General features: G+C 38.3%; 1 protein-coding gene across 7 annotated transcripts in view; it reads right to left on the bottom strand.

Moving 5' to 3' along the window:
- Positions 1 to 229: 229 nt before the first annotated feature.
- The window catches only part of PROX1 (prospero homeobox 1), a 57,129-nt gene continuing 45,256 nt past the window's right edge, over positions 230 to 12,102 (bottom strand). For 4 of the 7 annotated variants that reach the window (XM_074385184.1, XM_074385181.1, XM_074385183.1 and 1 more), the window contains exon 5: positions 3,643 to 5,805. In XM_074385184.1, the coding sequence (XP_074241285.1) occupies positions 5,617 to 5,805 (189 nt within the window). In that variant the 3' untranslated portion in view covers positions 3,643 to 5,616. Of the gene's footprint in view, positions 5,806 to 12,102 lie in introns of all 7 variants that reach the window. The other 3 variants (XM_074385185.1, XM_010340948.3, XM_074385187.1) reach the window with 3 other exon arrangements.

Here is a 12,102-nt window from a genome sequence, read left to right as displayed (position 1 = left end):
AAACCTGAAAGAAGATGTTACTGAGAGAGAAATTCAAGCAATTACTCCAAGCATCTAAAGTAAAAAGGTTGTTTCTAGGAGCTGCACATTAAGCTAACAGAATTAAGAATGGCAGTGAAAGAAAATCTCCATACTTGATATTACAGGCACAAGTACCCTACTGTCCCACAACTGGATACAGATCCAAGAATTAAAAGCCACAGATTTCTTTAAGAAAATCAAACGGCACTGAGCTTGTAATGTATATTTTATTTTGCACAAGCTTGCATATATACTGCACATACATTCAGTTTAAGAGGAGATGGAAGGCACACAAGGCAATTGGACTACTGTATCCTTTAAGTGGTACAAAGCAAAAGGTAAAAGTTTGGAGAGTATACAAAAGCTTAAAACACACAAAGTAAAACCCCTTTCCCACCCTCCCCACAACAATTTTTTTTTTCCTGTTTTAAAATTTAGTAGCTGCCAAACTAATTTTTTTTACTTTTCCTTTAAAATCAATTGTCTACTGCACCTTTTTTATTTTCTTTTTAATATGGACAGGGAGTCTCATTTTGTTTATCATATCAATTAATATTACAGTACATCCTTGGTAATACAAAATTGTACACCTTCATCAAATAAATTAGGATAAATTAAACCAATAAATTATGTAAAGTCTTCAGAACAATAGACAACAACAAAAATCCACAATTGAAATTGCCTCTAGCTAAAAAAAAAAAAAAACCAAACAATCAAAAATTGACTTTATCAGTTCAGTTATTGTACTATATTCAAATCAAAGGGTCTTTATTACAAAAAAGAGCTTAATAATGCTATTTACAACATATTGCTAAATAATATAAAGGCAGTGTTTTGTCACGGTTTATACTATATACATATGAGAAATGGCTGGGACAATATTGAGGGAAGCCACGACCTTTGATTCTTCTGGGTAGCACTGAGACCAATCCCAAATACATTTTTTCTTAGTTTTCAATTCGAAGTGGTACTATACAATTTTAAAATGTTCTCTCCCTCTTTGTGGAGGAATTGAATATTAAAAAAAAATACAGAATGAATACATCTTCACAAAAGAAGGTAGGCTTGTTTGCCTTTTCTGCTGATGTTTGTGCATTTTGAGGGGGGTGTCAGATTTGAGAGAAGGCTCAGTTGAAAAGACTCAAAGTCCAGACACTTCCACATTCTGTTATATTCTTAGAAGTATAATTATAAGAAGATGCAAAGGTTAAATACCAGTTTTGATCCCAGCTCTGAATATGAGCATTTTAGCTTTAGTTTTATAGATGGTTTACAACCAACAGATCTACAGAAAACAAAACTGCATTTCCTTCAACATAACATTTAAGTGCAATACAGTAACTGCTTACTCATATAAACCAGTTACATTTTTTAAGGGGAGCTTTTTGAAAACAATGCTTTTTGTAATTTGCAAACACAGAGTTTGTACCAGAAGGAAACATTTGTACTATTCACACCAATGAATACGCTATAATACACATGGCAAAGAGATTTTTGCACTGTCTTCACATATACACTGCTTCTTTCAGGGGAGTCTGTAAACCACTCTTTCTTTCATAAATTTATGATTGTTTCTGGAGGACATTCTATTTTTTAAAGCCCCCAAATCTTTAGCTTTATGACAATGTGTGTGTGTGTATGTGTGCGCGCGCACACGGGAAGGGGTTGTTACTAAATGTCTTCATGTACATAGAAAAAGAAATTTCATAAATTCACAGAAACTGCATTACCCTTTGACATCTGATAAGAGATTGTTAACTTTTAAAAGGAGAGAGCAGGATTTTCAAAAATGCTTTCAACTGTCTATACAGTCACTGTAGTGTTCCTAGTAAATTTGACAGATGTCGTGAGAATGTAGTTATTTATTAAAATCTCATGTCTTACATCATGACAGCCATGAGGTTAAATATTTACATTGCTTTATAAAAGTTCCCCTCTTGCTTTAGTGTTTCTGTTTTGCTTTTTTTGTTGTTTTAAAAATTTTTAAATGATATTCACCCACACCCCTAGTACAGTAACAAAGATTCTGCAAACATAAAACACTTTAATTAAATAATACTCGGAGGCACAAAGCAAACTTCAGGAATATGTGGGTGAACGTTTACTTAAATAATTACTACATTCTAACATCTTCCACGTGTTTTACCATTTAATGTGAAACGTTCTCATTAAACAGCCAGAGATACAGTAAGAATTAAATGTTTTGTTGCAAATAGAACATTCTTTTCACAAAACATAACAAATGTCTAAAATAGGTTCTTAAATCTAGATAGGAAAAGGTAAGCTTTCCACTTCACACGCATATATATATATGTATATTTTTACATGTGTGTATATGTGTGTATGTGTTTTTATGTTCACACATCTGCACACACATATATAGCACATGGTATGAAATATTGCTTCTATACTACTTTTCATTAGGCTAAGAAAACACAAGATTTGCACCACAGTTACAAAAAATTGGCTTCTACAAGAATTTTCAAAACTTGAATGCTGCTCAAACAATTGAGGAAAAAATAATTTGCGGTATCAAACTGTTCTAAAAATTCTCTTCTTCAAAAACGTATTCTCCCGCTTTGTTTTAAAAAGACACAAAATATGCATAGCTATCAACGTTATGTCAAACAGCCAGAAAAAAAATCTAGTGTTTATTGCAGCTGTAGTAATTGGAAATAAAGTCAAAAAGATGAAATCGAAAGCCACAGAAGGCACAAGAACAATTGTACTTGTTGGGAAAAAACTGGTATTTTGAAGGATTTTTAAAAATCCCCCCCGCTGGTGCATTTTAGGTCTAGGCACAGACTATAACCTCAAGCATATACGCAAAAATAATTTAGGGTTAGCAGAAAATAAGTGGTAGTGTGGTTGTTCAACATGGACTTTAGACTTTTTTTTTCCCTATGTAAACTGTCCCTCATCCTTCTTGACCGTCCCACCAGAGAAAGTTAACTTTCTCCGAAGTAGCCAATTTTCACTTGGTGAGAGTTGAGCTAAGATTTGAAAAATGGTGATTTAAAAAAAACACCAAACTGTTAAACCGGAATTTGGAGAGACAGGCTTTTGTCATTTTCCAATGCACTTGGGAGGCACAAGATTTTGATTGTGAAAGGGAAAACTACCGGAAAGCATAGTGATAAAGTTCTATTTTCAGAACAAAGAGGTGAGTTTATCCTCATGCTGTAATTTCTAGTCTGAAATAATTTCTATGCCTCAGTGAACATTGAGAGGATATTATCAGTAGATAAGGGCATCAACATTTGGTTGTGAACACACACTTTTGCTTAATTTGTCTATTTAAATTAGAAAGAGAGGGGAAAACAATACCAAAAAATCCAAATAAGTCTGGAATCAATATTGAACTTGCCCCAGATCAAAAAGATACCTAGCAATCTGTCTGCATAGGTGAATACACTACAGCTTTGCCTTTTACCTTGCAAATGGCAACACAATGTTAATATGAATTACACGGAACAGCAAAAACCCAGTGGAATACTGACATGAACATGGAATGCCATACTCTCTTAAATGAAGCCAGTCAAAAAAGCGTGGCTACAAGTTAGGATTGCTTCCCTATTTTGTGCCGATTGAATTTTTTCCCTCTTTATTCCAATGTCATGATTATCCAAACTTCTTCTTCTTTTTTTTTTTTTTTTTTTTTTTTTTAAGCAAGTTCGAAAAGTAACAAATTGGATCTAATGACTCTGTGCATTAGGAGAGTGTGAGCTGAGAGATGTCTGAGGCTGCGGGTGCAGAGTGAAGCGGCTGGTCCCCCAGCCCATGCAGCTGCACTCTCTGTCCACACTGCGAGGCCCTGTTAGTCTCGGGGATGATGTGCAGGGCATCATAGGACTGCACCATTTAATTTAAAGTCAGCAGGTTTTAAGGCTTTGTGCTGACAATAATTGAGTTCATACATTCCTGTCCATCAGCAGAATTTATAAATGATGTTAAATTACAGCGATTGGGTCAGCTAGTCAGTCACATGGGTCAAAACTTATATTCTCCAAAGTCAAATGTAATTTTTATTAAAATTGAATTAAAAATGGCATTTATGTTCTATATTTCCAAATACCAGATTTGTTACTGTTTCATTTTAGGAGGTGTATATCAAATTACCTAAGGGAAAGGAGGGGTCTGGAAAACAGTTTTAGGATGAACAATGAATTCTTACTGCATCTGCACACAAAAACCCACCTAAGAAAAAAAGTGTGAATGCCATATGATTTTTTTCAATGCAAGTATGGGATACGGTACGTCATTGAAAAGCAGGGGAAAAAAGGAAAAAGAGGAAAACCATGGAAGAAAGCATAAAATAGCAGCTAGCTTTCTTATGTGTGCTGGAATTGTGTCTTTTGGGTTAACCCCAAATATTCCTATGCTATACACTCTTCTCACATTTTGGTCAATATTAGCTTCTGAATTGGAAGTGGCATTATCAATTACTTTAAAATGTTATATCTAAAATGAAGAAACACTGAGTTAGACTGTCACCACTTTGAATACCCATCAGGATAGTGTGGAATTCTATGTGAAAATACACGTGTTCCTCTCAGGAGATGAAGATCAAGCCAGCTCACAGCTGTCAACAAACTTCTAGTGTAGGCAAGAATTTCATGGTCAAGTTGGGATTTCCTTTATTCCTTACTAGAGAAAAGTATTCAGAAAATAGTATTTTAGTGGAAAAAAGTGTTAAGTAAACAGAAATAATCAGTTTCAGCATATAAACAAAGTTGAGCAGTGTAAATTTGAAACTTAGTCCCTTTTAGTATCTGAAGAAATGATAACAAGTTACAGGGTTTTTCTTTATAAAGAATGATATAAGCTCACTTACGAAGAAGAACCAATTCAAAGTTTAGAGAGGTGGCTAGAAGACCAGATAGGAATTTCTAGTCTCATCTTGAGAGAGCTGGTTTTTTGCAAAATTGCTTTGCCTTCCTTGGAAACGGATACTGCTTTCAGGGTTTGCCACTTCTCTTAGAAAAGGCTTGATAGTTAGTGATTGTTTTTCTTTTTTAATTTGGCCTTTTGGGGTACTTTGGAAAAGTGAGCTGCTCATCTGTCACTGGCATATTTTTAAACCTGTAAGGAAAAGCTACTGATTGAGTTAAAAACCAAACAAAATACTTAAATGTATGAAATGGTTTCATTGACTTTTCAGACCTTAGCAGTGAAAACGAGACACATCACTGTCTGTAGAGCTGTGCTGTGTCATGGGTTTTCCTCGGCCAACCGCCATTTGCAATAAGCCATCCATCAAGTGGATGCATCGTTAACAAATTCCCTTCCTTGCTAATATAGACTTTATACACGCCAACATTCTTTTTCCCTGAAAATTAACCCTATTTTAACTGTCCAAATGTTAAGGGCCTTGGGCAAAAGTAAACTAAAAGCGGAAGGAAAAGAACCATCCCCTTGCAATGGAAAACAAAAGAAAATGAGAGAAAAATGATGAGGAGGAATTACCAGCTGATTTCATAATATATCCATGCCTCCCATACACATATATATGAAATTAAAATCTAGACACATATAACTTGGACATCCAAAGGGGACTGCTACTCTTCATACATTCAAAAAGAGTTGTTGAAATTTCTACTCATGAAGCAGCTCTTGTAGGCAGTTCGGGGATTTGAAAATCTCAGGGACTTCACTATCCAGCTTGCAGATGACCTTGTATATGGCCTTCTTCCAGGAAGGATCAACATCTTTGCCTGCGATAATGGCATTGAAAAACTCCCGTAATGTGATCTGAGCAACTTCCAGGAATCTCTCTGGAACCTGCTGATACAAGGAGACAATGGCATTAATAAAGTTTTCAGTTTCAAGTCTATAGTTATTCCAAGGAAACTGAGCTAAGTTCATTCTTGCAGAAAGGGGCTTATATGGCACCTGCATTTTCTAAAAATGTTTGGCCTCTATTGTCTTATGTAAAGTCATTATATATAGCAGCATTGTGACGAGGGGTTGACAGCTTTGTTTTAAGAAGAGTGTGTGAAAGATCCACACAGACCTACTGAAAAACTAGGATTTCATTGTGAATATTAGGTTAGGAATATGGGATGTAACTTTTGGGATTCCTCACTTTATTAAGTAGATGCTATCCAGAAGAGAGTCTTCAATTAATTTTTCAGAATTTGAATCCTGTTTCGTTTGGATTGCCAGTATGAAAACAAAATCTGTTCTCAAAATAGAATAACAAATTGTTGGGCTCCTTTATAAATTAAACCCATGCTTTAAATGAAGAAAATCTTCTAAAATGTCAGTTATGTGTTTGTATCGGAGGATTGTTGACTCAGATACTAAGTTGTGTATTAATCTGAAATATAAAGTACTCTATGTACACAAAGGAGTAATGATGTTAACATGAAGCCACAAAACTAATCCTAAAATATTACATCAGAAACTACTTAACCTTGAGATTAGAATTGCTCTAATAGAGAGTGATTTATTCAGCTGATATTAATAATACAACCTAACATTTACTGAGTATTTACTACTTGCCAGGCACTGTTTTATGTACTGAATGTGAATTATGTCATTCAGTTCTCCCAATCTCTCTGTGAGGTGTTATTATCCCAATTACACAATGGAAAGCTGAGGCTCAGAGAGGGTAAGGAAACTGCTCAAGGTCCTTATCGTCCAAAATAAACTTTCCCCAAATATTCATTTTAGAATCCCAATTTGTTAAGGCTTTTCTTCCACAGCAATTAATATGTATGTGTGTTTTGTGTGTGTATGTGTGTGTGTTCTCTTAATTACTTATTTAATAATCTGATCTCTTGACTAAGGAAAGCAGTAGCCACTGATGGACTTATTTTGTATTCTTTGTAAGCTACTCATAGTAAAGCATGGTCTATCTATCCCCACACCAACATAATGGAATCACAGAATTATCCATGAACTAATAATTTTCCAAGTACACACTGACAGTATAATTCTTTTAGTGGGGGTACTTATACATCAGTAAACTTTCATTTTTACATTAAGGGTAGACATACGAGGACATAAATGTACCAGAGGTGTACATGTAGCCATATTTATCTACACATATACAAGAGATGAAAGACTTTTCATCCAAGTTCAGATATGCCACTTACCAAAGTAAAAAGGAGGTATTGTAATATTGAACATGTTTCATCTCTTTCTCCCCACCTTTGGTGCAATGTACTTTTTAATAATAGTAGTAACTGGTAAAGAAAGCCAGAATCATCACCCAACATCCCTGTTTTTCACAATTAAAATTAGAAAAAGAAGTTCATTGCTCCCAGTGGCAAGTCAATTGTCCTTTATAAAAAAAAAGTAGTAACTCCACAGAAAAAATGAAAGGGACTTCATTTGGTGCCAGTCTTAAAAATGTAATTATTTGAGCAGACCCTCCCAGAGACTTTCACAGTAGCCCACTTTCTTAGGACACAGTTCCCAATGTTGCCTGGAACATCCTTCAAAGTGCTGCCTTGTCTGCCATGAATGTGCAAAACCATACACCCCGACGGCCATTATCTGCTGAAAATTCATGTGGATTTTCCATAGACCTTTGAGTGATTTCCTCCCCAATTTCCTGTATATATGAGTATTTGTTGGAGGAGAGCTTAGCTCTCCCACTCACCTTATCCAAATAAAAATGTATGAAGCAATTTTTTTAGTCCAGTCAACTCCACCCTCAAAGATAATCCTCTACATTTTATCAAATGAGCATTACTGAGTGAGGGAATGTGGTTGGAGAACAGTGAGGCAGTGTAGCTGCCCACTCTCACTCCTTGGGAGTTGTTAGCCAAATGCTACAGAAACATAATCATAGGCATGTGTTTGTTTGTTTGTTTATTTACTTTGAGATGGAGTTTCACTCTGTCACCTAGGCTGAAGTGCAGTGGCACAATCTCAGCTACTGGAACCTCTTCCTCTTGGTTCAAGCAATTCTCCTGCCACAGCCTCCTGAGCTGGGACTACAGGCACCTGCCACCATGCCTGGCAGATTGTTGTATTTTTAGTAGAGACAGGGTTTCACCATGTTGGCCAGCTGGTGTCGAACTCCCGACTGCAGGTGATCTGCCTGTCTTGGCCTTCCAAAGTGCTGAGATTACAGGTGTGAGCCACTGTGCCTGGCCAATCATAGGCATTTATTAAAATAAACATTTCAAAAAGGGTGGTTTCACCGGCCATCGACAACACAGCCTCAGTGAAAATCTACATTCCTTGAGCACTCAGGGATGCAGCATGCTGTGACAGAGAGCTTTGAGGGGTAAAGGTGTGAGCAGCTGCCCCAGAGAAGCCAGAGAAGGCCAGAAGCCCTGCCCATACCGAGAACTGCACAGGAGGTCTGGGGAGCCAGGGACAGGGGAAGAGCCGGCATTGTCCAAAATTGTCAGAGGAGGAAGAAGAGGTACATCTAGAACATCAGCACCAAGGGAGGGAGGGAAGTGTAACTGAAGGATTTTAATGCTTTTTCAGGAATTTCTACTATTTATATGAGGCACCAAAACCTTGAAAAGCTGTGCCTCTGTAATCTTGAGAAACCACAGAGAAGCTAGTAACTTCAAAGTAAATGGGAAAGGTATAAAAGAGGCCCAGGAGGAAACTTTGGTTATTGGTTTATGTTTGGGAAGGAATGAATTCCTTGTGAACAAATGAAATGATTAGATAATATAGTGTTTACTTTGAGGCAATACTCATGCAATGGACTGGACTAGATGAAAGAAAGTAGTCCGGGCGCAGTGGCTCACACCTGTAATCCCAGCACTTTGGGAGGCCAAGGCGGGCAGATCGTGAGGTCAGGAGATTGAGACCATCCTGGCTAACACCATGAAACCTCGTCTGTACTAAAAATACAAAAAATTAGCCTGACATGGTGGCATGCACCTCTAATCCCAGCTACTCGGGAGGCTGAGGCAGGAGAATTGCTTGAACCCAAGAGGCTGAGGCCAAGATTGTGCCACAGCACTCCAGCCTGGGCGACAGAACGAGACTCTGTCTCTCACACACAAAAACAGTTATAATGAGATACTAAACTACCGGAGCAGCTCATGTCTTTGGTGGCTCCCAGAGGTACACATTTGGGTAGCAACTGATCTTCTGCATCTTCTGAGAGGGTGCCAGTGAATTTCATCAACAGGTAGAAACATCACCCATGGAAAAAGAGACCCTTGCCTCTGCTTGAAAACTCCCAGCTCAATTGAACAGAAGAATAGGGGGACTTTCTGATGTTTTGTGGGAGCATTTTAGAGATCAGCTTTATCAGAATGATGTTGCCCATATTTTTCTGCACCTCTTCACATCTAATGGCTTTCCAATCACCAATAAACATCTGCAGAAAATCCCTTAGTGACAAGTAATCCCTTATCTAGGTTTCTTTTAATAGAACCCAACAATCTGCAGAATGAACACTAGAGTATCTCCTCAGCATCAGGTGGTAACAGTCAATCAAGTCACTGGAATGCAAGACAATGCAGGCTGCTAGTGGGGAGGGGGGTGGTTGGGAGGAGGAGGGGAGAAGGCCGTGCCTTTGGACATGCCACAGGGAAAAAACAAAAGGCTTCCAAAGTCTTTGGCTGGAACTCTGAGGCTATTGTGGGAGCTGCTTTGCCCAGCGTTCCTCAGGAGAGGAGAGTGGAAACTTTGTTTTGATAAAAAGGCATCCCAGTATAGGAACCTCATCTCAGATGGTCTTGCCTTGATATGTGGGGGAGAATATAAAGTAATGAGGTACTTGAAGATATGCATACATTTGAAGGGGGCTGGATATCAGCCTCTACCAATTTCATCACAGTTTGTGCTTGAATCTCCTCAGAGCAAACAAGGGCCTTGTGGGCTTCCATGAAATGCAGAATATGAGAAGAGGTTTTCAAGTCTGCCCAGTCCACAGCTGGGTTGCATGCACGCACACACACATGCACACACACAGACACACACGTACACATTGTGTGTTAGTTGGGTGGTTGTTTTGCTGTTCTTTTTTTTTTTTTTCCATCAGAATGAGTGGCAAAGACATTTTTTCCCCCGTCTTCCTCCTCCTCTTCCCAGTTGCTTTACCTTCAAGGATGATTTGTTTTATTAAACTGACTGTCCCTAGCCTCTGCAGTACATAATAAAAGCCTGACATAGCAGGCTGCCTGCCTTCTGTGTCCTGCAGATACTCATCATAAGTGTCAGGACATACCAAGGTTAGCGGTCACTGGAAGTGTGCTCGCTGGCCCAAACCTTGCCAAACGCTCTTGGCAGCTGAATGAATGTCACAGAGAATAGAAGGGGAATTACAAAGGTTAAAAAGAAGACAGCCTCTCCTATTTTCTGGAGACAGAGAAGCTGATTTTTCACACCTCTGAACTGTCCGTAAGCTCATTCATCAGCCTCTTGCGGGGGACCTAAACCTTGCCCCTTGCTTAGTTCTCCACGGACACTCCTCCATCCTCAGTCCCCTTTAAAAACTGGCCCTCTGGCCTCATTTCATCACTGAAATGATCTTCACTGAAATGGACAGAAAACAAACCAGGCATTGACTTCTTTCCCTAGCTACCCACCCCCCAAGCCATAACCAAAGACTCCAGTGGCCTATCAAGCCTATCAATAGATTACAAACTTATCAAGGGAAATCATCTTCACAGTTGGTCTTTCAAGCTAATTTTTTTTTTTTTCAAACTTGCTATGATGGAGAAATGGAAAGGGTCGCATGTGTACTGGCAGGATGGCTAACGAATGTAAAATCCTGCCTAGTATTTTGGTGAATTAGTTTGTATGTGGGTTTTCCTTCTTCCTCCTCCATTTTTTTAAATACTATAAAAGGGCAATAAAATGCTGACTGTAAGAAGACAATGTCAAGGAGAAAAGGGTACTGGTATTTTGGATACTCTTCACTGCTCGCCTTGGAGAGAGAGTTATTCTTGTCACAAACCCTTTTGTCTGCATCTGCTGACTGCTTGCCTGTAGCCAGCAGCATACTTTAACTGTTTTGTCACCTCCTAACATCACATGCATCAGCTGTTGGGCTTTTGTTACGGGTATTGTAGAACTAATCCGCTGTGGCTGTTCTACTGTGCAGTAAATAAAACAGCAACGGGCTTCTCAGACTATTCTGCATGAATATTTCAGATGGCTTTTACAACTCCAATTCACAAAATCAAATAAATAAATAACTCCCCCAGCCACCCCCCAGCTCCTCCCCACACCCAGAAACAAAACCCCTCCATCTAGCCCCAGATGCCTCCAAGTCAAGTGCATTGAAGGCGCTGACTTGATCCTTCAAACAATTGTTTCAGAGAACTTGAAAGAACAGTGCTCTCTAAACTTTCACAGCATGGGATTCATATATAGACTTAAATATATAAACTTAAAAACCAATTCGTATGTAGACTTAAATGTATCTAATGCTGACAACTCGGTAAGCAGCTCTGAAAATGTGGAGAGAGTTACTTTTTGTCCTTTTGGGCCTTTAAAAATATATAGGTAATGCCATCAAAAATACATGGTTAGAGTTGCCTTGTCAAACTGCTTTTATTGTTATCTGTGTTTTCTTCCCTTCCACTCATCTGGAAGGGGTCAAAGGAAGATGCTTGTTCGTTTAGTTTATCCTAAGAGTCTTTCCAAATGGTTAACCTATACAAGAGCACAAAAGAAGCATCAAACTTTGCTGGGTTTGAAAACTTGAATCTCCGTCATGAGCTCTTTAATGGTATGATGATACGTATAATCATACATAGTGAGGTATTTTTCTAGATGACTTCAAAGTGTCTTTGGAGAAGTTAGAGAAAGGACATCTGCACACGTGTGTGTGCACACACATGCACACAAAGATCTTAGGGAAGGAGACAAACAATTGAAGTACTTTCCCGAGCATTCATTCACCCTAGTCTGCACATGATTCCTCTAAACAAACTCTCCCATCCCTGCTGTTTGTTAAGTAAATATTGATCAAGGAGAGACCTATCTCCTGACAGCAGTGGCACAAGCCGGGGACTTATACTGCAGACAGATTGGACTTAAATGGATAAACTCAGATGCTTTAGTAACTCCTCATAGAGATTATCAGATGAAAAGGCAAGAACAGTTACGTTATTGCTGCTCCTCTTCACTGTCTCACTCACACTA

Source organism: Saimiri boliviensis, chromosome 14 (assembly GCF_048565385.1).
Source record: "Saimiri boliviensis isolate mSaiBol1 chromosome 14, mSaiBol1.pri, whole genome shotgun sequence".
In the NCBI taxonomy this organism is placed as follows: domain Eukaryota; kingdom Metazoa; phylum Chordata; class Mammalia; order Primates; family Cebidae; genus Saimiri; species Saimiri boliviensis.
The sequence above is the reverse complement of the archived record's forward strand: the minus strand, read 5'-3'. Positions and strand labels throughout refer to the sequence as shown.